Below are 27875 nucleotides of genomic sequence, written 5' to 3'. Positions count from 1 at the left end.
TAAATAGCATAAGAGAAATGACATGCCTACTCACTGTTAATTACAAGCGCAACAAGAACACAATCATTCGTTCTCTTTCTCTCCCACTCTCCCTGTCTCTCTTTCGTGTGTGTGCGTAAAAATGGGGGGGGGGGGGGGGCAATGCAAATAGTCTGGGTAGCCATTTGATTAGCTGTTCAGGATTCTTATGGCTTAGCAGTTGAAAGGCTTACTGAAGAGCTCACTGACTTTCAACATGGCACCGTCATAGGATGCCACTTTTCCAACAAGTCAGTTCGTCAAATTTCTGCCCTGCAAGAGCTTCCCCAGTAAACTCTACAGTGCATTTGGAAAGTATTCAGGCCCCTTGGCTTTACCTTTACCTTTGTCACCCATGCAATCGTTCTCAGGTTCTGAAGAGGGCTCCCCTCTCTACATAACAGTACGTTTGTGCTGCTGTCTCCCTGTGACGCACACGCACACACACACACACAGAGACGTTGAAATAAAAACACTATAAATAGCATAAGAGAAATGACATGACTCACATAAATAAACGTCAACCCTTTTTTTCCTTTGTTTGCATTTATTAATTTATCTCTAACGTGTGTTTTTTTTTTTTTTTTTAATCTGTCCACAAACTCATATTAGTCACTACTATGTTAGGTTAGGTCAGTTTTTCCCTCACTGCAATGGCAGTCATCTACACGAGAGCCCAAACCCAGCACTCCCTTCCACCTCTCCAAAAGACAGTGGATTTGTTCCAAATGGCACCCGATTCCCTATATAGTGCACTACTTTCGACAAGGGCCCTATGAACTATGTCAGTCACACACACTGCAACAGTACTCTAACATCTGCACTTCAAAATGCATGTGAAACTAGGAAATTAAGGGTCAACAATATAGTTAGGCACCGGTTAAAAGATTTCTAGCATATTTCAGAGAGATTCCTTGCAAGAAGCAATTTAGGAAATATTTCAGATTAACCATTGACTGTCTGGGACATTCACATTTTCACATTATGACATATTCTGTTGGTCATTTAAGATCATGATGTAGTTTACGTCCACTGGATCGAACATGTTTGTCAGTTGGAGGGCAGTTCATTTAACTGATTGGCGGGTCACTTGTACTATCCTTGGCAAGTCACTTGTCCTATCTGCCAATGGGAGGGAGGAGTGGGCGGGACTAGAGCTTGGGTTTGCGCTCTCTTATTAAAAACACATCTCTAGTGCTATCTGTACAACATTCAACAAGACATTTTTTTTCTTTTTTTTTCTCTTCTTCTTCTCCTTAATAATGCCAAAACAATAATAATAATTTTAAAAAGAAGAAGAATAGCGTTACTCCATCTCATCGGGCATCGAATGAACGAACGTACAAACATCACACAAATTGAAAATACAAATCTAAGAATAAAAGGCCTCAATACCAAATAGTACACATCATCACCTTCTAATGGTGCCAGAGAGAGAGAGAGAGAGAGAGAGAGAGAGAGAGAGGTTACAAAAGAAAGGAAGAAGAGCGAGAGGTTAGGGAAGTTGAGAAAGAAGAAAAGAGAGATGTACACACATTAAAAGGATAAAGGGAATGACAATATAATATCTTGATAATACCATTGAATTATATTATCTTAATTTAACGTGTTTAGTGTCCCCATGGACAGGTTTTGGCACCTAATTCTAAGATGTATCCATTAACTGGGGCTTTGGTTTGCCAAGGGTTAGCTGAAATCAACCTTGTTTCCTACACTGGGGCTACTAGCGATGCTAGCAATATTTCCTCCAAGTGATATTATGTCTGATGGTAAGAAATTGTTTAAATAAGGCAACAACCCACTTGGCCCCTGCGAAGTTGGAGTGACAGACAAGGAGAGGATAAAATAAGTAAAAAAGAATGAGGTGAATAAATAGGTGATATACTAGGGGAAAGAGAGATGTGGGCTAAGTGCTTTTGGTGAGCTTACAAAATACCAACTCCAGGAAGTGCTTGACACAGAAGGCACGGTGGCATTGACACTACAGGTTATTGTCCCAAAGGGCAACCTATTCCCTAAATAGTGCACTACTTTTGACCAGGGCACATAGCACTACTTTTGACCAGGGCCTATATGGGAATGGTCCTGGTCAAAAGTAGTAAACCATATAGGGAATAGGGTGTCATTACGGGTGCAACCTAAGTCTTTAAGAAAACACCACTTAGGGAACTGCTAAACTCATATAAGGTGCTCTAATAAGGATAGAAGTAAAACACATAATGCACGTAGACCAAAAGTAAGGCTGTGGTTCCAATCCCAAACTCTCGCCTACAACCAATGGGGTTAGGTTCCAATCCCAAACTCTCGCCTACAACCAATGGGGTTAGGTTCCAATCCCAAACGCTCGCCTACAACCAATGGGGTTAGGTTCCAATCCCAAACTCTCGCCTACAACCAATGGGGTTAGGTTCCAATCCCAAACGCTCGCCTACAACCAATGGGGTTAGGTTCCAATCCCAAACTCTAGCTGTCAACCAATGGGGTTAGGTTCCAATCCCAAATGCTCGCCTACAACCGAATGGGGTTAGGTTCCAATCCCAAACGCTCGCCTACAACCAATGGGGTTAGGTTCCAATCCCAAACGCCCACCTACAACCAATGGGGTTAGGTTCCAATCCCAAACTCTTGCCTACAACCGATGGGGTTAGGTTCCAATCCCAAACGCTCGCCTACAACCAATGGGGTTAGGTTCCAATCCCAAAATGCTCACCTACAACCAATGGGGTTAGGTTCCAATCCCAAGCTCTCGCTCTCGCTGTCAACCAATGGGGTTAGGAGGGCGAGAAGGCAAGACTTATCCAATCAAATAATTTAGTGATGTTTGCAATCGTAAGTAGTTTATTTAATTGTTTTTATGATAAAATATTTGCATGTTCACCTCGTGTAGAACATGCTGTGCGTAGTATGATGCGCTAAACCAATACCGTGGCTATAGTACAAATTGATTCATCAAAATTTGGCAGAGATAAATATTTTGATATGTTGTGATGTAAACTTGAGTCTCATCCAAGCACTTAATAATACAATGATATTGTTTTGATTGGATTATAGATTGATTGATTGCTTGATTGATTGGGCGAGTGGATTGAAACTGCAGCTTTACACTCCAACAGAAAGTGACACCTTACATTTTCTTAAAAAAAAAAGTTTGGTCTATCGATAGTCAAAATAAAACAACTACTTTGGGAAATTATAAACCTTGCACAGTGCTCTTTATAGACATGACATTCCGACTAGTCTTTTCCTCACAACAACAAGCCTTATAGTTTTATATCATTACCTACTGTATATTCATAACCTTCTCTGTAAGCTTCTCTTCTTGAAATGAAAATAAACATAGAAAGTTATTTTTTCATTTTTTCTTATCTTCCTGTCTTTACAAAAGCTACACATATTCTACTGGGATGTATCTATGGATTTGTTAATGTTTTTAATGCTTACTCTTTTTTCCCGTTCTTCTTCACTTAAAAAAAAGAAAGACAGAAATCTAGTCATCTAAAAGACGGCATACCCCAAGACTACAACGTTTTGCTTTCTTGAGTCCTCCACTCTGTGAGGGAACTCGCCCTTTTCTCTCAACCATTTTTCCTTCCCCTTGTTTTTCAGTTATTTTCCTCATAAAAGGAATGGAAGGAAAGAGTGTGACACGGTCGTGGAGTCTTGGTCACTTGACCAGACGTGCCAGCTGATTGTGCTTGGGATGCACTGTCCGTCTGTCTGTTCTGTGTCTCCCAAACAGACTTTTGCTTTGTTTCTGTTTGTTTAATGGTCCGTTGGCCACCACGACAATGTAGGAACAACCGTTAGCCCACGTCTGACTCTGAACACGCTGGTATTTCTGCTGTAAATGCTGACCTCTGACCTTTAACCTCCCTTTTCACTTATTGACCTTTCACCTTGACCTCTTTTCATTCATATGAATATTTCTTAATGTTTCATCTTCATCAACTAAGTGCTTTAGAATTTTTTCCACAGAATCCACATAGAGATGCTACCGGTCTCTTGTGAAAAGAGAAAGATCAACACCAGCTGTTTGTTTACCACTACAGATTTCTATTCACAATAGCCTAGAACCATTTTTTTACATATATACTTTAGCTTTATACTGTATTCTCAGATGTCATTGTTCTATAAGAGCCCAGAAACAGAGGGCTATACTGTAGAACTCCCTTGACGACATTCCAAACATAGACAGGCACTAAACTGAGAGGAAAACAGGAAATGACAAACTGTTCCCGTAGTGACCTCGGAACAGCAATCCGACCAATGAGAGGCAGTGATATCAGGGTCAGGGGTTATCTTATCCCTAATCATTGTCATCTTCATCTGGTAAAAAGTTGCTCCTGTCATGTTATTTGTTGTAGACAGCTGGATAGCTTAGTTTGAGTTCACGGCTTGAATGGTTGTGGTTGAACCACGGTTATCGAATCAGTGCTCTTGAACAGACCGTGATATGAACTTGAAATGTCAAAGTGACAGGAAGTGGTATCTTATCTAAACGGCAGTTGGGATGAAGTTAGGCTTCTTCTGACACTTGTTCTGCTAAAGTATAACTAATCAACAATGTTACTCATAGAAGTAGTATTATTCTCAAAACATGAAGTATAAGGTCTGATAAAATAATTTTTGTGTTCTCTGGAATGGTAGAATGTTACAGTTTATTTGTTCTCACATAGTAATATTAAGACTTAACAGCAGCCAGAGGACGATCTCGAGCAAATCATCACAATTAGCCCTCTTGATAGGAGATGGAATGGAAAACAGGAAACTCTGGAATATCGAACTCAAGGCCTCAAAAGTCCTGAAGAGAAAGGATTCACACTGCACTGTCTGTATGTACAAGGGGGGTTGTGGTTGGTTGAGAAAATCAAGAGGACTGCACTGAACTCCAGGGATGTAAATATTAAAAGACGAGAGAAAAATGTATGATTTTTTAAATGGGGTTCTTTAGGAGAGATGATGTTTACACAACCCTCTCAATGGAGGTGCATCTCAGTCCGTGGTCCTTAGTTATACTTGTCAGCGGACTTACCATGACAATGAACCTGAACTGCTGTATGTAAGAGAACAAGGAAGTGATATAATGACCCCCAACCTTTGACTCCTAAACTTCTGCCCTGTCTAGTTGAACTCCCTCTTCCCTTCTCTCTGCAGGATGATGTTGTTGCCGTTTAGTCTCCCATCACTGCTTCCTTCTCTCGTGTAAGACGGTCAGAGCCGAGGGCAGGTGACATGGAGAGAGACATCCTCATCCCATGCTCTATAGGGGAATCCCCTGGACTACTGCTCTCCCTTTCCAAATCCTCCTCTTCTCCTTCCTCCTCTTCTTCCTCCTCTTCCCCATCCTCCTCCACCCTGCCTTCCTGCCCCAGGCCAGCGAGGCCACTCCTTGTGTTCCTGGGTGTGGTGGAGGCCTGGTTAGAAGCCTGCAGGGGTTGGTGGAGGTTGTAGTTGCCCTCTAGGTCCACTTCCTCTGGGGTGAGGCCGTTCTCCATCCCTCTCTCCACCCTGGATGAGGCCCATTCCTCGAGGGGGGCCCTATCTTCACTCTCGCTCAGGTACCTAGGATAGGATAGGGACATCAGTCTACTTGCAAAGACTGTAATATGTTTAGTTTTTTTCCTACTAAATGTAGTTGAATGCACTAACTATAAGCAGCTCTGGGAAAGAACCTCTACTAAATTACGAATATGTAAATATAAAATCTAAATAAAAATTTCTTACCTCCACAGGGCTAGGGGGTCTGGGTCAGCCCGGGGTTGGGGTGGCCTCTGGGGCCCGTGTTCCCCCAGGGAGCTGGGGTTGTGCGCCCCCCTCTTACGCCTGGACTTGCTGGTGTGGTTGACCTGGAGGTGCATGGCCATCAGTTCGGCTGAGCAGGTACGGAAGGGACAAAACAGGCACTGGTTTAGGGTGACCCCTGCTCCTCCTCCTCCACCACCACCTCCCGGAACTCCATCCTCCTCCAGACCTCCGAGCCCAGGGGAGGGGCGGCGGGAGAGATCCAGGGGCTGGGACAACAAGCCTCCATCCTGGGTGCCCCGAGCTGATCCCCCTCCCATCCGCTCCCTCCCGTTAGCTGGCACCATGCGGCTGGTGGTGAGTGGTTTGCGGCGGGACACTTTGGGCGCCTTCGGTGGGGGCGGGGTGGGGGTGGAGGTAGGGGACTCCCCCGTCCACCCTCCCTCCATCCCCCCCTGGTACAGCGCCCCCATCACCCCGGATAGGTACCGGTACTGGCTCTCCAGATCTGCCTCCCTTAGTCCTCCCATGGCCTTCCCATGGTCCCTGTCTCTCTGCTCGGGAAGGCCCAGTATCCAGGGCTGGTGCTGGTTGTGCCTGGAGGAAGCGGTCTCTGCCGGGCTTCTGGCGGCTGAGCCATGGGTGAAGCTCTGGGGCCGGCGCTGTTTGGCCATCCCCTCCCTTCCCTCCCCCCGTGGAGCTCCTCCACCACCTCCCAGAGAGGCGGAAGTGAGCCCGGGGGAGGAGGCGGTGGATGAAGAGGCCCCCATGGCGTTCCTCTGTTCTCTGTGGTGCCTCTGGAGATGGTACTTTAGAGAGCCTGACTGGGTTCCCGCGTAGTCACAGTGGGGACATTTATACGGTCTCTCCCCTGAAAGAGGTACATAAACTAGTTGTGGTTATCAAGGGCATATTATAATGGAGGATGTCAGTAGATGTTACACTATACTATACTATACTATACTATACTATACTATACTATGCTATGCTATGCTATGCTATACTATACATGGAGAGAAACATTTGTAGAATTCTAATTCTGCACAAAAAACAAACAATTTAGACAGGACCACTGGACTAAATATGGACCAGCCCATCTGGTATTTGCCTGAACTGCCCTATGCCTAGTCTGTTTCTGACTACAGACAAAAAAACAACAACAATTATATGGACCTTGATTCCTGGATTTCTGCTATGGAATAAAAGAGGGGAAACGATAGGGTTCAAGTATTATATGAGCTTGTAGTACCACATTACAAACCACAGATGGCAGTAGCCCATCACAATCTAAAACCCTGATTGGCTTTGATAAGGAGGACATTAGCTTGAAAACCCCATCAGCCTCGGAGGTGTTGAAAGTGATTATTGCTAGTAGCAATTTACTTAAGTATAATGATTCACCTAATTAATTACAACAGACAGAGGAGATGGTCATATCTAGGAATCAGAAACACATGAATTTAATGGCACATGTAAATGTGGTCAGTGTGCATGTAGTTAAGGTTTAGTGTTCTAGAATAGATTGTATTGTTAGTGATTATTTGCTGAATTCCAAATGGACCTCTAGCCCCTACTTCCTGGCCACTCTGAGATCTCATTGGACAGGGAGACGCAATATGGCGACATTTGAACATCTCATTCCAAAATCATGGGCATTAATATGGAGTTGGTCCCCCCTTTGCTGCTATAAAAGCCTCCTCTCTTCTCGGAAGGCTTTCCACTAGATGTTGGAATATTGCTGCGGGGACTTGCTTCCATTCAGCCACAAGGGCATTAGTGAGGTTGGGCACTGACGTTGGGCGATTAGTGCTGGCTCGAAGTCGGCGTTCCAATTCATCCCAAAAGTGTTTGATGGGGTTGAGGTCAGGGCTCTGTGCAGGCCAGTCAAGTTCTTCCACACCAATCTCGACAAACCATTTCTGTATGGACCTTGCTTTGTGCACGGGGGCATTATCATGCTAAAACAGGAAAGGGCCTTCATCAAACACTGGAAAAAAAGTTGGAAGCACAGAATAATCTAGAATGTCATGGTATGCTGTAGCGTTAAGATATCCCCTCACTGGAACTAAGGGGCCTAGCCCAAACCATGAAAAACAGCTCAAGACCATTATTCCTCCTCCACCAAACTTTACTGTTGGTACTATGGTTCTGGGTAGGTAGCCTTCTCCTGGCATCTGCCAAACCCAGATTAGTCCGTTGGACTGCCTGATGGTGAAGCATGATTTATCACTCCAGAGAACGTGTTTCCACTGCTCCAAAGTCCAATGGCGGCAAGCTTTACATCACTCCAGCCGGTGCTTGGCATTGCGCATGGTGATCTTAGGCTTGTGTGCGGCTGCTCGGGCCATGGAAACCCATTTCATGAAGCTCCCGACGAACAGTTATTGTGCTGACATTGCTTCCAGAGGCAGTTTGGAACACGGTAGTGAGTGTTGCAACTGAGGACAGACGATTTTTATGCGGTCTGTTCTGTGATCTTGTGTGGCCTACCACTTCGCGGCTGAGCCGTTATTGCTCCTAGATGTTTCTACTTCACAATAACAGCACTTACAGTTGACCGGGCTGCTCTAGCAGGGCAGGAATTTGACGAACTGACTTGTTGGAAAGGTGGCATCCTATGACGGTGCCACGTTGAAAGTCACTGAGCTCTTCAGTAAGGCCATTCTAATGCCAATGTTTGTATATGGAGATTGCATGGCTGTGAGCTCGATTTTATACATCTGTCAGCAACGGGTGTGGCTGAAATAGCCGAATCCACTAATTTAAAGTGGTGTCCGCATACTTTTGTTTATATACTGTATTACTATGCACTTATACTGTATCTTAGCCAATCATCTCAGATCTACAGGAGTGCATTGGCCCTGGGTTGTATAGACACAGCATAAGTGTCCTAAGCCCTAGGGTGTAGGATTTAGGGGCTAGGGGTCGATTTGGGATCCAGCCATTGTTAGGTGTGTTGGGGGTTGGGGGCTAGTGGCAGGCTCACCTGTGTGAACTCTCAGATGCACTTTAAGGTGATGGGACGAGCGGAAAGCTTTACCGCAATAGGGGCAGTCTTTCACCCCTGTGCCTCGCACACGCTCCCTAGAAGTCACGGACGAACCTGAAGATGACCCAGATAGACCGTTCTCTCCTGGAGAGAGAGGAAGGGGGAGAGAGAAGGAGAGAGAGAGAGAGGGAGGGAGGGAGGGAGGGAGAGAGAGAGAAGGAGAGAGAGGGTGGGTGCGAGGGAGAGGGAGAGAGAGAGAGAGAGAGAGAGGGAGGGAGAGTCGGGAGAGAGGGAACAAGGGAGAGAGGGTGAGAGAAAGGGGGGAGGGAGTAGACAGAGGGGGAGGGAGAGAGAGGGGGAAAGAGAAAGAGGGGAGAGAGCGAGCAGGGGAAGACGGGAGGGAGAGAATAAGAAAGTGGTATTGATAGTTAATTGCATTGCTAGACGCTACTCTCACACTCTGCTACTCTCCCTCTCTTTCTACAAGCTTTTTATTTTGTGTCCTTATTCTCTCTAATGAAAATGTCAAACAAACGGGAGACATGTTGGGGATGTTTTGGAGAGGTGAAGCCATGTCACTGTACCTTGGAACTGTGACATCACTGAGTGGAACCCTCCTCCGGCTGCTGACTGATGTTGAGGTCCACTTTGAAGTTTGGACTCCTGTCTTCCCTCGCTGCTACCTCCTCTCCCACCTCCTCCTCCAACTCCTCCTCGTCCTCCCCCACTCCGGCTCGCCCCTCCATCCTCCTCTCCTCCTCCGCCGTGGCGCGGGGGGTGACCGTGGTTCTTATGGGGCCGCTGGACGTGGACACGGGCATGTGCCACCACCTGCTGCAGGCTCCGGAACAGCTTCCCACAGTCGGGGCACTCCCATGGGGCTCCGGAGGACGGAGGCTCCTCTCGGGGATCCAGACCTCCAAGGTAGGCCCTGACCTGCTCAGCCTCCCCCACCACGGAGCTCCTGGATGGGGCTCGGTGCAGGTGCTGGGTCCTCTGGTTCTGCCTTTGAGCCTGCTGGGCTTGCTGGGCCTGTTGAGCTGCTACTAGGCTACGAGCTACCAGCTGCCACATGGCTATCTGGTCCCCTCCATCTGCCGCTGTCTCTCCTCCTCCTCCGTTTCCTCCTCCCCCTCCTCCTCCGCTCCCGTTCCCCATCTCCGCCACCTGAGCCACGGCCTGCAGCCGTTCCATGCAACTGGCGCCGCCACCGCCATCGCTGGGCAACCCCAGGTAGCCCAAGATGGCCGATTTACTAGAGACTCCAGCGCCGTCCCGCTCAGCCCTTGCTCGTCCCCCTCTCCCCCCTCCACCACGAGCCAGCAAGAGGCTGGAGTAGAGAGCGTTGAGGCCCTGGCTGGTAACCGAGCCTTTGGGGCCTCTTTGTTCAGTCCCGGCCACAGGAGCCACCAGCCCCCCCAGCCCTGCCTTCAGGCCCAGCTTGTTGAGGTGCACCTGTAATAGAGGTCATAAAGTCACTTGTATAATAAATGCACAATGTCTTCAATCGTTTGACACCTGCTATTATAGCATAGACTACGGTTGCAAAGGGTTGGAAACTTTCCGGTAAATTTCCAGAATTTTCCCAGAAATTTTCCATGGGAAGTTAAGCCCGGGAATTTGGGGAATTTTGTTTAAATTCATCAAAAAAGTTAGCTTATAACAGTGAACCTTTTTTGTGGGATACACACAAGGCGATATATTTTATATGACATACATACTTTTTTGTTAACTAGTAAATAGTAGAGTACAGCATGTTTAATAATTTCTGACTTGTTAACAATTTCTGCTAGTTAGTTTTTGCTACCATGTGGGTTTTAGCTTGCTTGAGCTTTCTAGTGTTAATTCACCTGTTTGCGTACATGTTTCATTTGAAAATATTTATCTTACAAAGGAGTTTTTTAATCTAACTGCTTAACTATTTATCTGTACATGGAATTGTATTTGGGTTTTTTTTAAATCATTTTTTCCTAATCTTTACAGGAAAATGCCACGGGCACTACCTGATGTGTGGAGACATTTCACTGCAGCTTATGTAGAAGGAAAAGCTGTGTACATTTGCAAATACTGTGCCAAATCATATGTGAAGAATGCAACAAAGATGCAGAATCATCTGGCCAAGTGCATAAAGTTCCTTCAGCGCTCACAACAAGCAACCTCTGACAAAAGTCCCTCTACTTCTATTCGAGGGGAAAATTATGAATCAGACACCTTATCGATAGCAACAGCTCATGGTCTTCCTGGAATCAGAAGTTTTTTTGACTCAATGGAGGAACGTAGTCAGAGAAATGCTGATGAATGACTTGCTCGGACTGTGTATGCAACTGGTTCACCTCTGATGCTCACAGGCAATGTGTATTGGAAAAGATTTCTGAATGTTCTTCGCCCAGCATACACCCCTCCAACCAGACATGCTTCACCTACTAATTTGCTGGATGCTGAGTTCAACAGCGTTCAAGTGAAGGTCAAGCAAATCATAGAGAAAGCAGACAAAATTGCAATCATCTCTGTTGGGTGGTCGAATGTTCGTGGGCAAGGAATAATTAACTACATCATCTCAACCCCTCAACCAGTATTCTACAAGAGCACAGACACAAGGGACAACAGACACACCAGTCTCTACATTGCAGATGAGCTGAAGGCAGTCATCAATGACCTTGGACCACAGAAGGTATTTTCACTGGTGACAGACAATGCTGCGAACATGAAAGCTGCTTGGTCTAAAGTGGAGAAGTCCTACCCTCACATCACAACCATTAGCTGTGCTGCTCATGCATTGAATCTGCTCCTCAAGGACATCATGGCACTGAAAACAATGGATACACTCTACAAGAGAGCCAATGAAATGGTTAGGTATGTGAAGGGTCATCAAGTTATAGCAGCAATCTACCTCATCAAGCAAAGTGAGAAGAATAAGAGCACCACATTGAAGCTGCCCAGCAACACCCGTTGGGTTGGTGTTGTCATCATGTTTGACAGTCTCCTGGAGGAGAAAGAGTCTCTCCAACAAATGGCCATATCACAGTCTGCCGATATGGACAGCCCCATCAAGAGGATCCTCCTGGATGATGTATTTTGGGAGAGTGGTAAAGCAGCCTGAAACTCCTGAAACCTATAGCAGTAGCCATTGCACGGATTGAGGGAGACAATGCCATCCTGTCTGACTCTGCTTGCAGATGTAAGAGAAGAAATCCATACTGCCCTGCCCACTTCACTGTTGCTCCAAGCAGAGGAAACTGCAGTTCTGAAATGCATCAAAAAGTGTGAAGACTTCTGCCTGAAGCCCATACATGCGGCAGCGTACATGCTGGACCCCAAGTATGCTGGCAAGAGCATCCTGTCTGGTGCAGAGATCAACAAGGCCTATGGTGTCATCACTACCGTGTCTCGCCACCTTGGCCTGGATGAGGGCAAGGTTCTTGGCAGTCTGGCGAAGTACACTTCCAAGCAAGGGCTTTGGGATGGAGATGCAATATGGCAGTGGTGCCAACATAGCTCATCAGCCACCTGGTGGAAGGGACTTTGTGGATCTGAGGCTCTTTCCCCTGTTGCCTCCATCATCCTCCAAATCCCACCAACATCAGCCGCCTCTTAGTGCAACTGGTCCCTGTTTGGGAACACACACACCAAAGCACACAAGGCTGACCAATACAAGGGTTGAAAAATTGGTGGCCATCCGAGCAAATTTGCGGCTTTTTGAGCCTGACAACAAGCCATCCTCAACAAGGTTGGAAAGTGACAGTGAAGATGAGGCCTCAGAGTCTTATGTTCGAGAGGTGGACATTGAGGAGGTCCAGGGAGAAGACATAGAAGCCTGAGAGGGAGACAACCAAAGCTTTAGTTTCTAGACTATCATTTTATGTTGAAAATGTTTTTGGAAGATGCGATGGGTCATTGGGGATCATTCAATATTCCTTTTCTTTTGTTGTTCAGTGAAATCATCCCATGTGAAGAGTCAGCTCATTTAATTAAAGTTCAATTCATGACTACATTTTTTTTTTTAATCTATTGGAAGGATTCAATCATTTGCAATGATGTCTACTTATGATAAGGTAAAAGGTTTATGTTTCCGTCTCCATATGATATGGTAAATATATCCAATGCAAAAAAACATCTACATTTAAATGGTATTAATATTAATTTGCATATATTCCCGTTAATTCCCATATATTCCCGTTAATTCCCATGGAAAGTTTCCACCTCTGAATATTCCCCAAAATGAGCAACCCTACCATAGACCCTAGCATAGACACACACACATACCAGTGGAGGCTGCTGAGGGGAGGACGGCTCATAATGATGCCCGGAACGGAGAAAATGGAATGGCATCAAGCACCTGGAAACCATGTGTTTGATGTATTTGATACCATTCCACTGATTCCTCTCCAGTTATTACCATGAGCCCATTCTCCCCAATGAAGGTACCACCAACCTCCTGTGACACACACACTAGGTTACCTACCTTCATGTGGTTCTTGAGGAACCAGGGCTCCTTGAAGCCACGGCCACACACCTGACATTTGTGGTCCAGAGAATCCTTGTGCTTCCTCATGTGGCCCTTCAGGAACCAGGACTGGGTGAAGCGCTGGCCGCACGTCTCACAGCGGAAGGCCGGCAGAGGCGGAGCCCCTGGGGCCAGGGTGGGGGTTGGGTTGGGGGTGGGAACGAGAGTGTCTGGGATGGGGGTGGGGATGATGGTAGTGGTGGTGGTTACGATGGGGGGGTGTCTGGGGGTGTAGGGGGGCAGGGCGGGGAGTTCCATCGGGGGGGAGAGGGACAGGGAGGGGTGGCTGTCGTGGAGGTGTGCGGCCAGGCGTTCTTCCTGGCTGGCGGAGAAGGAGCACAGGGTGCACTTGTACGGGTTGTGGAGGATGCGGACGTGACGAGACAGCTCCGAGGCCGTGCGGAATTTACCCTTGCAGGCGTGGCAGCGGAATGCGGGCGCTGCCACTGTGGCCAAGGCGGCTTCTTCTAAGATGGCAGGACCCGTGCCACCCAGGCCGCAGGAAGAGGAGTAGGGGGAGGTGAGGGAGAGGGGCACCTCCTCAGTCAGCGGAGGGCTCAGCGGTGTGCTGTCATCCATTAGGAACGGCTGGAGGGTCTGGTGATCCATCTGCAGAGCCTCCTCTAGAGCATCCCCATCCCCATCCTCCCCTCTCAGTCCCTGGGTTAGAGATACAGACAGCAGGGGACTCTGGCGGTGGCTGTGGTGGTTCTGCCCCACGTCGTTGTGGTTCTGGTGAGCTTTGAGATGTGCCGTGGACCCCGTCCCAATGATGCTCCCGGTCGTGGTGCCGGTGTTACGGTACAGAGCTGAGGCGCGGCGGTCCCGATCCAGACTGTGAGCGCGGGCGTGGAGCGACAAGATACTCTGGAAGCGGAATCGCTTCCCACAAACCAGACAGGGGAACTTGAGTCCGGCCGCTCCCCTAGAAACACCCTTCCTCCCTGGCAAAGACCCTAACAGACTCCCCCCATCCTTATGGAAGAGCTGGAGGTCTAGCTCATCACTACAGGTGGCACCCTGCTGCCCGGAGGACAGGGCCAGCTCCAGGGCCCCGAACCCAGGGAGAGGGGCCGATGATGTCGGAGTGACCGGAGGAGAGCTCTCCGGAGAGGGGCTACACACCTCCGGAAGACCCCCCGGGAAGAGAGCCACGGCCGGGGTGGGGGACGGAGGGGCTGACAGCTCCTCTTCATCCTCCTCCTCTTCCTCATCGTGGTGGTTGAGGGAGAAGGAGGAGAGGGGGAAGTAGGGGGTGGTGTCTAGGGTGTTCGACAGGGGTTCTGGTGTGTGGGACAGGGCTGAGGGGCTACGGGCTAGGGGCAGGTCCAGGGGGCTGTGTGAAGGGGAGAGGTGGGAGGTAGAGTGAGGAGAGGCCTGGGGACTGTGGTCCAGAGATGGTAGTGTAGGGGGTGACTGGGGCAGCTCACACGAAAGAGCCAACACACATTCAGGAGGAGAATCCATTCTCTGTGTGTCAGAGAGAGAAAAATAGAGAGAGAGAGATAAAGAGAGAGACAAAGAGAGAGCGAGATAAAGAGAGAGAAAGAGAGAGATAAAGAGAGAGATAAAGAGAGAGAGATAACGAGAGATAAGGGAATGGATATACTACAAGAGAAAGACACTTCGGACAATTGAGATGAACCCGTTTATGGTAGGAATATTTCCGTATTTCAATGGAAATGTAGTAGTATGAAGGAGTAGTGCGGGGACTCAACAGTGTTCTGTGTACTGAGGTCAGAACAGGTCAGTAGGATAAACGTATGATGATGCAGTACTGACCAGTACTGTGTGTATGACTATGCCATGCTTGACTATGTGTACCGTTAGTATGGGGACTCACCAGTCGTGTGTTTACTGCTATGCCATGCTTCAGTTTCTTGGCAGACGGGGGACACTCTGCTTTGATGGCCACCTCCTTTAGTCCTCTGGGGAACACATACATTCAATATGTTCAAACATATGTTTAAAGAAGATTTTAAAACAAACATATTGCAACTCATCCTGCTGCCTATCCCATTACACCAAACATAACATAATGTCCATCCTGCCTGCCTGCCTGCCTGCCTGCCTGCCTGCCTGCCTGCCTGCCTGCCTGCCTGTCTGTCTGTCTGTCTGTCTGTCTGTCTGTCTGTCTGTCTGTCTGTCTGTCTGTCTGTCTGTCCGCTTGCCTGCCTGCAGGTGTGTGTGCTTAAATGTGTAACAGGTGGTCACCTGTTTGATGTGAAAGATACATTGTGTACTTAACCATATGTTTGATGTCTGTGTGTGTGTGTGTGTGTGTGTGTGTGTGTGTGTGTGTGTGTGTGTGTGTGTGTGTGTGTGTGTGTGTGTGTGTGTGTGTGTGTGTGTGTGTGTGTGTGTGTGTGTGTGTGTGTGTGAGCTAAGGGCACCACAGGACATGGACTGTCCCAAACAGGATGGGCGCGAGATGTTTTGACTTCCCCACACACCCTTCCTGTGAACACATACAGCAGCAGCTTCATCAGGAATGGACACACACACACACACACACACACACACACACACACACACACACACACACACACACACACACACACACACACACACACACACACACACACACACACACACATCTGAGCCTAAAGAAACACAACCAACCACACACACAGAACACATACAACCACACAAACAACACCTACTGCAATTTGAACTTATTCACGTATACAAGAACAAACACTAAATATATTTCAGACATGTTTTCCACCCACAACTGTAGTGATAGAGCCGAGAAAAAACGTTACAAACACACGATCATCATCATGGCCAAACAGTAGTAGGCTACATCTATGTGTTCATATAGACAGTATGTCTGTGCGTGTGTGTCAGCGCGCCAGAATCACAAAGACACTCTCATGTATCCAGTTGACATTTTAGCTCCGCCATGACTAGCAGGGATATCACACAATATCAATCATATATATCCGTCTCTCGCTCTCTTCCTTCTCCTCCCTCTCTACCCTCTCTCCTTCTTAATCCACCGTTACTGTTACTTCTCCCCCCGTCTCTCTTTCTTTCTCGCGCTCCCTCCCTCCCTGATTCCATACTCCTCCCATCCCCCTCTCTTTCTCTCTCATTCTCTCTCTCTCCCTCCTCCCTCTATTATTCACTAATTTTCTTTCATTCTCTCGCTCCCTCTTTCTTTCTCTCCTGCGGTGGAGCCAGTTGGCAGAGTGCCAGGGAATGCTGATATCAGCTGGTAGATTGGGGCCTGCCAACATGGCGAGGAGAAAAAGAAGAGACAGTCAGTGAAAGAGAGAGAAATGGGGGAACAGAGAGAGATGTGGGAGGCAGAAGAGAAAGAGAGAGACAGCGAATTAAACATAACCGAATTAAAAGATCTGATGGTGATTTGATGGTGATGTGATTTGCATTTTCTAATATGAAAAAAGGTTGATTGCGAACTGGGGTTTTGTTGTAGGTAGGTATTCATGGTGGTAGCGAGGCGGTGGACAGTGTGTGTGTGGTGTGTGTGTGTTAGTATCGTCTGATGTGATGGCATTATCATATTAATATCAGCGTCACCACTGCATTGTTCTGCCGTGACAGCGGCCACCGTGCCCAACCAGCCTTGTCATACCAATAAAGCTTCTCCAAATGTGGATAGATGGAGAGAGGAGATAAGGTGCTAGACAAAGGGGAAGGGGGAGGGAGGGAGAGAGAGAGAGAGAGAGAGAGAGAGAGAGAGAGAGAGAGAGAGAGAGAGAGAGAGAGAGAGAGAGAGGGGTACATGGTGTGATCAACCAACACAAACAAGTAGTACGCAGTTTTCAACACAGCTACAATTCATTTGATTCAGATGACGAATGTGTGCTTGATCAGATTCCCCCAATGGAACTGTATTAAAGCATGTACTAACTGACGCCTACGGCTGATTTAACCAAGACTTCAGAATGCTTAAAATTACTCTTATGTTTTCCATACCATCGCACACACGCTCGCACACATACAAATTCTTTTAGCTGTACATATTGACAGGTGTTTGGGCCATATACTCTATATGTAAGTTTGTATAGATCATGTCTTGTGTTCATATCACTACGAATGTGTGTAGGTACAGTGTGTCCAGTACAGAGTATATGTATTTGTACGACTTTAGATCTCAGTGTACAAAGAATGTACAAACGTAACTATATATGTGGTTTTGAGCAGGACACAGTTCAAGCAAGTCAGTACATGGTGGTTATGATTCTTCATACAGATGTAGGATCTTAATTTGAGCCAGATTGCTACAGCAAGTAAATGATGTGAATGAATATGTGGATTGTAATTAATGGACATTTTTTGTAGGGGTTTATACATTTTTCGTTAGGGCAAATCAAGTCTGACATTTTAAAGTAGAAATAACAAACTTTAGAATACTTTTAAACCTTGACTATACTACAAGTTTGCATTTCATGCTGTGCAGGAAAACACTTAGGAACAAAAAGAGGGATCAAATTAAGATCTTAGGGTGTGGATCCTAATGTATCAAAGATATTGTGTAAAGGCTCATCATAATGTTAACTGAAGGCAGCTGCTGAGAATCAGGATATCTATGGACAGATGTGTGATGGGGGTCATAGGAGCGTTTTCGGCTAATTTGTTATGGCCCTTAGGTACTTGTTACAGTAGAGTAGTTGACAATGTGTGCTGTATTGCATACATTGCCGTAATGATTCTTCATACATACAGTTAAAGTCGGAAGTTTACATACACTTAGGTCGGAGTCATTAAAACTCCTTTTTCAACTACTCCACAAATTTCTTGTTAACAAACTATAGTTTTGACAAGTCAGTTAGGACATCTACTTTGTGCATGGCACAAGTAATTTTTCCAACAATTGTTTACAGATTATTTCACTTATAATTCACTGTATCACAATTCCAGTGGGTCAGAAGTTTACATACACTAAGTTGACTGTGCCTTTAAACCGCTTAGAAAATTCCAGAAAATTATGGCATGGCTTTAGAAGCTTCTGATAGGCTAATTGACATAATTTGAGTCAACTGGAGGTGTACCTGTGGATGCATTTTAAAGCCTACCTTCAAACTCAGTGCCTCTTTGCTTGACATCATGGGAAAATCAAAAGAAATCAGCCAAGACCTCAGAAAAGAAATTGTAGACCTCCACAAGTCTGGTTCACCCTTCGGAGCAATTTCCATATGCCTGAAGGTACCACGTTCATCTGTACAAACAATAGTACGCAAATATAAACACCATGGGACGACACAGCCATCATACCACTCATCTCCTAGAGATGAAAGTACTTCGGTGCCAAAAGTGCAAATCAATCCCAGAACAACAGCAAAGGACCTTGCGAACATGCTGGAGGAAACGGGTACAAAAGTATCTATATCCACAGTAAAACGAGGCCTATATCGACATAACCTGAAAGGCCACTCAGCAAGGAAGAAGCCACTGCTCCAAAACCGCCATAAAAAAACAGACTACGGTTTGCAACTGCACATGGGGACAAAGATTGTACTTTTTGGAGAAATGTCCTCTGGTCTGATGAAACAAAAATAGAACTGTTTGGCCATAATGACCATCGTTATGTTTGGAGGAAAAAGGGGGATGCTTGCAAGCCGAAGAACACCATCCCAACCGTGAAGCACGGGGGTGGCAGAATCATGTTGTGGGGGTGCTTTGCTGCAGGAGGGATTGGTGCACTTCACAAAATAGATGGCATCATGAGGAACGAAAATTATGTGGATACTGTATATTGAAGCATCATCTCAAGACATCAGTCAGGAAGTTAAAGCTTGGTCGTAAATGGGTCTTCCAAATGGACAATGACCCCACGCATACTTCCAAAGTTGTGGCAAAATGGACAACAAAGTCTAGGTATTGGAGTGGCCATCACAAAGCCCTGACCTCAATCCTATAGAAAATGTGTGGGCAGAACTGAAAAAACGTGTGCGAGTAAGGAGGCCTACAAACCTGACTCAGTTACACCAGCTCTGTCAGGAGGAATGGGACAAAATTCACCCAACTTATTGTGGGAAACTTGTGGAAGGCTACCCGAAGCATTTGACCCAAGTTAAACAATTTAAAGGCAATGCTACCAAATACTAATTGAGTGTATGTAAACTTCGGACCCACCGGGAATGTGACGAAAGAAATAAAAGCTGAAATAAGTCATTCTCTCTACTATTATTCTGACATTTCACATTCTTAAAATAAAGTGGTGATCCTAACTGACCTAAGACAGGGATTTTTTACTAGGATTCAATGTTAGGAATTGTGAAAAACTGAGTTTAAATGTACCTGGCTAAGGTGTATGTAAACTTCCAACTTCAACTGTATGTAGGATCTGGGGGTGTTTCCTTAAGTGTGTGAGTTTGTGTACCTGTATTTGTAAGTGTGTGCGTGTCTACAGTTTATGTGTCTTGTTATTAGTGTGTGTACTGCAAGTACTGTATGCGTGTGAAGGCCAGTGTGTTCAAGTGTGTGTGTGTGTGTGTGATCGACCCTATGTGTGTTTATGTGGGTGTTAGTGCGTTTGTGTGTCTGATGGCTTATGTGTGTGTTTACGTGTGTGTATGTGTGAGTGAGGGCCTGTGTGAGGGAAAGTGTGTGTTTTTTCTCTCTCTGTGTGGTACAGTAACTCAGGGCCTGCTGTGGTTTTTATCACCGTGGTCACGCGGCAAAACTTCCCCACAGACGGGATTCATTTCCGGTCTTTCACCTTTCCCTGAACCCCCTCTCTCTTTCCCTCCCTCTTCTTTTCCTCCCTCGCTCCCCTCACTTTATCTGGCTTGCACTTTTTCATTACCGCTCTTTTTTTGTTCTTTGGCTTCTCTGAATGGAGGGTGGATTGTCTGACTTTTCTCACTCGCTGTGTCCTGATTCTTGACCTTTGGCCTCACTTCACCGCTTTCATCTCCTCCTCCCCTCTCTCTGTTTTTCCTTCAACTGGCAATGTTTAGCTGGGCACACTGTTGCTAAACATTATGCAATAGAAGAAAACGTTTCTGGCTACTGGACACGACCCCGTTCTTGCCTCCTCTCCTCTTTATAGTTATCATGCAGATGAGAAGAAGTATGTGAAGGGGCATAAGACTATGCAGAATTAATATGTAGGCTATGAACGTGAACTGGAAGTGTAATGTATTAACCTGATTTTTATGCGACCGTGCATTAAAGAGGTCAGATCGTCTTAGCAGACGCATTCCATGGATGAGTCCCTCAATCAAACTTCAAATATGTAGATCCCAATTCTATCAGGACATAACACTTTATAAAACTAGAGCAATTAGGCCAATCTAAGCTCCAATGTGTCCTCATTACAAGTTATATGTGTAACAAGTGTTACACCTTCTGTAACATTTGTGTGAGTGCCTTTTAGCTACAGCAACTGGTAGTTTGAGCCCTACTGGTCTGGACCAGACAGATTCCATAACATCATGAATATTGATGTTGGCTGGGAGACTGAGTGGTCAAAGCTGGCCCCTAGCTTACAGTAAGTTATGATCCTTATAACGGTCAACATACACTGACTCAGTTTTACCTAATTTCTATCAGCATTTTAAATGTGCAACCAGAGGGGAAAAAAATGTAGACCACCTTTACTGCACACACAGAGATGTGTACAAAGCTCTCCCTCGCCCTCCATTTGGCAAATCTGACCATAATTCTATCTTCCTGATTCCTGCTTACAAGCAAAAATTAGAGCAGGAAGCACCAGTGACTCGGTCTATAAAAAAGTGGTCAGATGAAGCAGATGCTAAACAACAGGACTGTTTTGCTAACACAGACTGGAACATGTTCCGGGATTCTTCTGAAGGCATTGAGGAGTACACCACATCAGTGACTGGCTTCATCAATAAGTGCATCGAGGATGTCGTCCCCCACTGTGACTGTACGTACATACCCCAACCAGAAGCCATGGATTACAGGCAACATTCGCACTGAGCTAAAGGGTAGAGCTGCCGCTCTCTGCGGGACTCTAACCCGGAAGCTTATAAGAAATCCCGCTATGCTCTCCGATGAACCATCAAACAGGCAAAGCATCAACACAGGACTAAGATTCAAATCGTACTACATTGGCTCCGACTCGTCTCGGATGTGGCAGGGCCTGCAAACTATTACAGACTACAAAGGGAAGCACAGCCGAGAGCTACCCAGTGACACAAGCCTACCAGACGTTCTGAATAAATTCTTTGCTCGCTTTGAGGCAAGTAACACTGCAACATGCATGACAGCATCAGCTGTTCCGGACGTCAGTGTGATCTCGCGCTCTGCAGCCGATGTGAGTAAGACCTTTAAACAGGTCAACATTCACAAGGCCGCAGGAACAGTTGGATTACCAGGACGTGATCTCCGAGCATGCGCTGACCAACTGGCAAGTGTCTTCACTGACATTTTCAACCTCTCCCTGTCTGAGTCTGTAATACCAACATGTTTTAAGCAGACCACCATAGTGCCTGTGCCCAAGAACACTAAGGTAACCTGCCTAAATGACTACCGACCCGTAGCACTCACGTCTGTAGCCATGAAATGCTTGGAAAGGCTGGTCATGGCTCACATCAACACCATTATCACAGAAACATTAGACCCACTCCAATTTGCATACAGCACCAACAGATCCACAGATGATGCAATCTCTATTGCACTCCACACTGCCCTTTCACACCTGGACAAAAGGAACACCTATGTGAGAATGCTATTCATTGACTACAGCTCAGCGTTCAACACCATAGTGCCGTCAAAGCTCATCACTAAGCTACACACCTCCCTCTGCAACTGGATCCTGGACTTCCTGACGGGCCGCCCCCAGGTGGTAAGGGTAGGTAACAACACATCCGCCACACTGATCCTCAACACGGGGGTACCTCAGGGGGTGCGTGCTCAGTCCCCCCCCGTACTCCCTGTTCACTCATGACTGCATGGCCAGGCACGACTCCAACACCATCGTTAAGTTTGCTGATGACACAACAGTGGTAGGCTTGATCACCGACACGATGGGAGGAGGTCAGAGACCTGACCGTGTGGTGCAAGGACAACAACCTCCCTCAAGGTGATCAAGACAAAGGAGATGATTGTGGACTACAGGAAAAGGAGGACCGAGCATGCCCCCATTCTCATCAACGGGGCTGCAGTGGAGCAGGTTGAGAGCTTCAAGTTCCTTGACGTCCACATCACCAACAAACTAACATGGTCCAAGCACACCAAGACAGTCGTGAAGAGGGCACGACAAAACCTATTCCCCTTCATGAGACTGAAAAGATTTGGCATGGGTCCTCAGATCCTCAAAAGGTTTTACAGCACCACTGAGAGCATCCTGATGGGTTGCATCACCGCCTGGTATGGCCTCCGACCGCAAGGCACTACATAGGGTAGTGCGTACGGCCCAGTACATCACCGGGGCCAAGCTTCCTGCCATCCAGGACCTCTATACCAGGCAGTGTCAGAGGAAGGTCCTAAAAATTGTCAAAGACTCCAACCACCCTAGTCATAGAGTGTTCTCACTGCTACCGCAAGGCAAGCGGTACCGGAGCTCCAAGTCTAGGTCTAAGAGGCTTCTAAATAGCTTCTACCCCCAAGCCATAAGACTCCTGAACAGCTAATCAAATGACTACCCAGATTCTACTCTCTGTTATTATATATGCGTAGTCACTGTAATAACTCTACCTACATGTACATATTTCCTCAATTACCTCGACAACGGTGCCCCCGCATATTGACTCTGTGCCGGTTCCCCTTGTATATATCCCCGCTATTGTTATTTACTGCTGCTCTTTAATCATTTGTTATTCTTATCTCTTACTTTTCTTATTTTCTTAAAACTGCATTGTTGGTTAAGGGCTTGTATGTAAGCATTTCACTGTAAGGTGAAATGCTACACCTGCTGTATTCGGCGCATGTGACAAATGAAATGTAATTTGACTTATAGGGTGCGTCCCAAATGGTACCCTAATCCCTATTTAACGCACTACTTTATGTAGTGCTCCATATAGGAGAAAGGGTGCAATTTGGGACGCATCCATAGTATACTTATGCAATAAGGCACGAGAGGGTGTGGTATATGGCCAATATACCACGGTTAAGGGCTGTTCTAATGCACGAAGCAACGCGGAGTGCCTGGATACGCCCCTTAGCCGTGGTATATTGACCATATACCACAAACCCCCAAGGTGCCTTATTGCTATTATAAACTGGTTACCAACGTAATTAGAGCAGTAAAAACAAATGTTTGTCCTACCCGTGGTATACGGTCTGATATACCATGGCTGTCAGCCAATCAGCATTCAGGGCTCAAATCACCCAGTTTATAATTAGGCTCATCACACTAACTCTAAAGTTATGTGATACAGCCTTTGCTTTCACCTATCTAATCTTGTTGGATCAGAGGTTACCTGTCTGATTACCTTAATTACAGTGTAATGACAATGTAAGTACACATTGTTATATACGACTATCTGTAATATGTTAATTCAACCATTAAAGGTCTAACTCTAAGAGGAGTACTTGCCCTAGTAAGGTTTCTTTGTATGCTACAACAGCATTGAATGTTTTGAGAGCTGAAAATGTGAATGGGATATGCTACTCTAAACTTGCTGAAGGGCTAGGAGTGATTGCTTGTACAGGTCTACTAGTACGGGTTTATGCTACGCTGCAGAAACATTTTCGAGCCAAACTCAGGCAGAGAAGCAGTCTTTAAATGTCACCATGCACCCTCACTGAGGAGGCCGAGCAGGTGTCTGTCTGTCTGTCTGTCTGTCTGTCTGTCTGTCTGTCTGCCTGCCTGTCTGTCTGTCTGTCTGTCTGTCTGTCTGTCTGTCTGTCTGTCTGTCTATCTATCTATCTATCTATCTATCTATCTATCTATCTATCTATCTATCTATCTATCTATCTATCTATCTATCCCACAGAGCCTTAATGACCCAATTAAATCAATCAGTGGCTTGATTGGAATGCTCCTTGAGTGTGTGTGAAAGTGAGAGAGAGCACCTGGATGTTGCATCCCTCAAGTGTTGTTCTGAGGAGGTAGGGTACAAGACAGTAAGAGACAGGAAACATAAATTATCATAAAAATCATGAATTCTTCCCACTGAATCCAAGCCCAATGCTCTATCTTGATTTTTAATAGCATCTAAAGATGACACGCTCTTTCCGTCAAATGATGGCACTTATTGAAAAGTGTTAAAATATTAAATAATAAGATACCTTTTAGGGAGCTAGAGTGTATCTAGTTAAAGTTGGACTGTTTGCTTGAGGTGGGAAATCACAAACTAGGCTGCATGCTGAAAATGTCAAAAAATAAAAAGGAAGGCTGTACACTTATCACATTACATTGGTTTCCTGTGGAAACATCTAAAGTGTTGAATCAAACTATGGTATGTAGTAGGCCTATGAAAACTGGACATTTAAACATGTCTAAAACAGTTTCTGTCGCTGTGGGTTTTGAAACACAGCGACGGGAGTCTCGCTCTTCTCCGGTCACCACAGATGACACGTCTGCCTGTTATCTGGAGAGGAATTTCCTGCTCTCCCTTATGATGTGCGTCAATAACGTGCAACCATTTTCAGTCGCTCTTTCCCCTGCCTTCTCTCTCGCGGCCATCTCAATTAAACAGCCACATTAATGAAATAAATAACTATCAACAAACAATGCGCGGACGCCTAGTCTACATAACGTCCAAAAAACGAGATTAGATTAGTCATTTTCGCAGCTGCTCTTTAGCTGTTAAAATATTATTAAATCCCCTAAGTGAACATAGTAACACGATTGTTTAATCTCAAAGCCGTTGACGAGTCACGGTCGTTGCCTACTCTCTGTGTGTCATGTATATCGCTCCCCCATGCTCCATCCATTTTGTTCCTAAATTTTCTATAACAAAAGACTGAAAGGGAGGGGAAAAGACATGAGTGTTGCGGGGAGAAATCGGAGGACGAGAAAAGTGCCATCATGGATTTCATCTTGAATTTCGCTGCCAATCGCTGCCCTCCATCCCCCTAAAACTAAATCAAACATTATCACATTTTATCCAGCACACGTAGGCTACAGAAAACAACCCTATAACTTATATCAACCGCCGGGAAACAACTTGTATTTTCAGAATGAGATGTTGCACGCAACACACTTGCTACTTTCTTGCGAAATCACCGTAGCCCAAAGGAGAGAGGTAGCCTATGGCTACAGTGAAGCTTGCACTCGTAAGAGGTGACGCTAGGACAAGTTTACCGGTTGTAAGCCTTGTAATAGTCGTAGTAAATATAGTAGTAGCATAGTGGGAGGACTATGGTTTTAAAAACCGTTGGATAGGCCTACCGACTGGATAGGTGTAGCCTGGACGAATAGATTAGGCTACCTATTTAGGCTACATCTGGTTAAATTGGTCATTTTAAAAACAATGTGCCGTACATAATGCGTCTCCAACAAAATAATTATCCTGGCTTATCGTCTCTACCGTATATGTTCTTGCGTTGCAGCTTTGTAAATCACACTCGAACATGTAGTTAACCAAAAAATAAAACGGAAATCAAAGAACATGCCTATTGATCAAATATGCAACTTATTTTTGTCAAAGCTACGATATATGTTTTAATGTTGTGAATTAAACTCGATGTGTAGGCCTATGCATGGATGAATGCAATTGGCACATCGTCTACAGTAGCCAATGATTGTATTACTTAGGCTATAGCAATACATTTAATACAGAACTTAATCAAAGTTGTGTTAGTTTATAGGTTAGCCTACTTGTGCGTTCACTTTAGTTGACTTTTAGTGCACTTCAAATAGCATAACGTAATTCAATTTTTACAGTGTAGGCTTATGTTACCCGACAATTCAAGTGGTACATTTTAGGCCCCAAGTTATATCTGAAACTATTCCATCATGATATAGAATCCGTTCTCACTTTTGTCATGTCACCGTATAGGGCTAACGCATGCAGACGGCCGGCCACGCGCGCACATACAACACCGGCTTCATACATGACACACAGTAAAGTGCCGAAGAGTGCATGGGAACATACATGCAGCACACACACACATGCCACACACTATAGTGCAACCCGCCAATCACTCTCAACAATCCACTCACAATACAAACACATTTCGTTGGACGGTGTACACCATGTGTATCCCGTAGCCTACATACGACTAATAAAACTTGAAACATAAAAACTGCAATCACTGCAATCACTGCAACTATAGGGTGATTACACCGATTACACGGATTTGCAAAAAAAAAAGTCGTCGTCAAATATTTGTTGTTCATGGAGACAACAACAAACCTCGATAAATACAACAATTTTGGAGGTTTTACTATAGTGCTACACAACCGCAGTTCCATACCACCCTATATAAAAGTGTACATGTAAACGTATGGATTGTATATATTGTAAATTAACTAGATATTTATGATGAAAGTAAGACTATGTACTTACGGGAGAGGCGGCGGGCGGATTAATGACAGGACACGTCATGATTACGTTTCACTTGAATTAAATACATTACGAGTTGGGGAAAAAATGGAAATCAGGGGTTGTTGTATACAAGCATACGCCGTTTTCCCCCTCCCTTAGCTCACCCTGTTCTCCTCCTCCCTTTCGCTCTCTCTCACACATTTTTTCAAACATCCATTTATTGTGCAGTAGTGAGTAAGTGAGTGAATAAGAGAGAGAGAGAGGGAGCGAGGAGAGTGGGAGGGCGAGTGATGTAGGTTGCAAATGTAATTATAATCTCACGAGCACCATTTTAGAACACTGACACACGGGGCAAACTGCCCGGTTCAGTTGCAGCCCAAAATAACGACACTATATAACCTACTATCAGGTGGTCTCTACTCTATAGCGTAGATATAAACCTACAAAAGTTTGCAATCTTATCGAAGTGCGTAAAAGTTATAAAGATTTGACGTGAGGTATATGTATGTTGTTTTGATAACACATCCCGGTAGCCTATGGTTTTAAAGTTGGAAAAATTGAAGGAAGATTGGTAGGCTGTTGTTATCACTGTTTTAGAACTGTTTCGGTTTACTCACTGGATCAGTGACTAAAAAGTGACTTTCACTATTGCAACAAAAATTCATCTTTTTCATTATGATTCGAATCGGAAGTTTCAAATTAAACTCGGAATTTTTCTGAATCATCCTCCTCTTCCAAATCAGATATTTGAATACCCAAGCACAGCACGCGGTAAAAGTAACTTCACCCCACGTGGGCCCGCGCTCGTGGTGGCGCAGGTGCATTGCCTTTAACCGGCCCACGCGCCTCTCCACGAATTTACTGTATCCGCGCGAGGTACTGACTTCAGCATCTGGTTGACGTTTAAAAAAAAAAAAATATTAGGCCTATCAATAAGGATAGGCACTGGCGTCTATTCTCTACTAATTTGTATAACTGTAAGAACTATTGTAAAACATTTTTTTAAAAACAACAACAAAAAACAGGAGTCAAGATGATGTTAAGTGGTGAGGCAGAGCTTTATCCCTCATCGCCCCTTTCGCGCGCGTGCGTGCACGCACACACGCACACACACAGCCGAGTATTTTCATTCATATTTCCTTCACCTGATGTCCCTTGTAGGCCTAGTGGCCTACTACTATAAATAGCATCCTGACCCTTATATTTCTCCTGCTCTTTTCACCAGCCCTCATATATTCTCACAGGC

General features: G+C 45.6%; 1 protein-coding gene across 3 annotated transcripts; it reads right to left on the bottom strand.

Moving 5' to 3' along the window:
* Window positions 1–1008: 1008 nt before the first annotated feature.
* On the bottom strand, window positions 1009–26854 carry znf219 (zinc finger protein 219). Of its 3 annotated transcripts, none has more exons than XM_014207268.3 (7): window positions 26651–26854; window positions 15097–15181; window positions 13212–14723; window positions 9334–10204; window positions 8747–8893; window positions 5743–6631; window positions 1009–5580 (listed from the first exon to the last, which is right to left on the bottom strand). In XM_014207268.3, exons 3-7 carry the CDS (start codon window positions 14718–14720, stop codon window positions 5190–5192), a joined length of 3807 nt encoding a protein of 1268 aa, XP_014062743.2. In that variant the 5' UTR covers window positions 14721–14723; window positions 15097–15181; window positions 26651–26854; the 3' UTR covers window positions 1009–5189. The 3 variants fall into 3 exon arrangements, with proteins under 3 accessions (XP_014062743.2, XP_014062746.2, XP_014062747.2); XM_014207271.3 differs by having other exon boundaries at window positions 8801–8893; XM_014207272.3 differs by lacking the exon at window positions 8747–8893.
* Between the last annotated feature and the right edge of the window lie 1021 nt (window positions 26855–27875).

The sequence above is a fragment of the Salmo salar genome, chromosome 07, assembly GCF_965601325.2.
Source record: "Salmo salar chromosome 07, fSalSal1, whole genome shotgun sequence".
In the NCBI taxonomy this organism is placed as follows: Eukaryota; Metazoa; Chordata; class Actinopteri; order Salmoniformes; family Salmonidae; genus Salmo; species Salmo salar.
The sequence above is the reverse complement of the archived record's forward strand: the minus strand, read 5'-3'. Positions and strand labels throughout refer to the sequence as shown.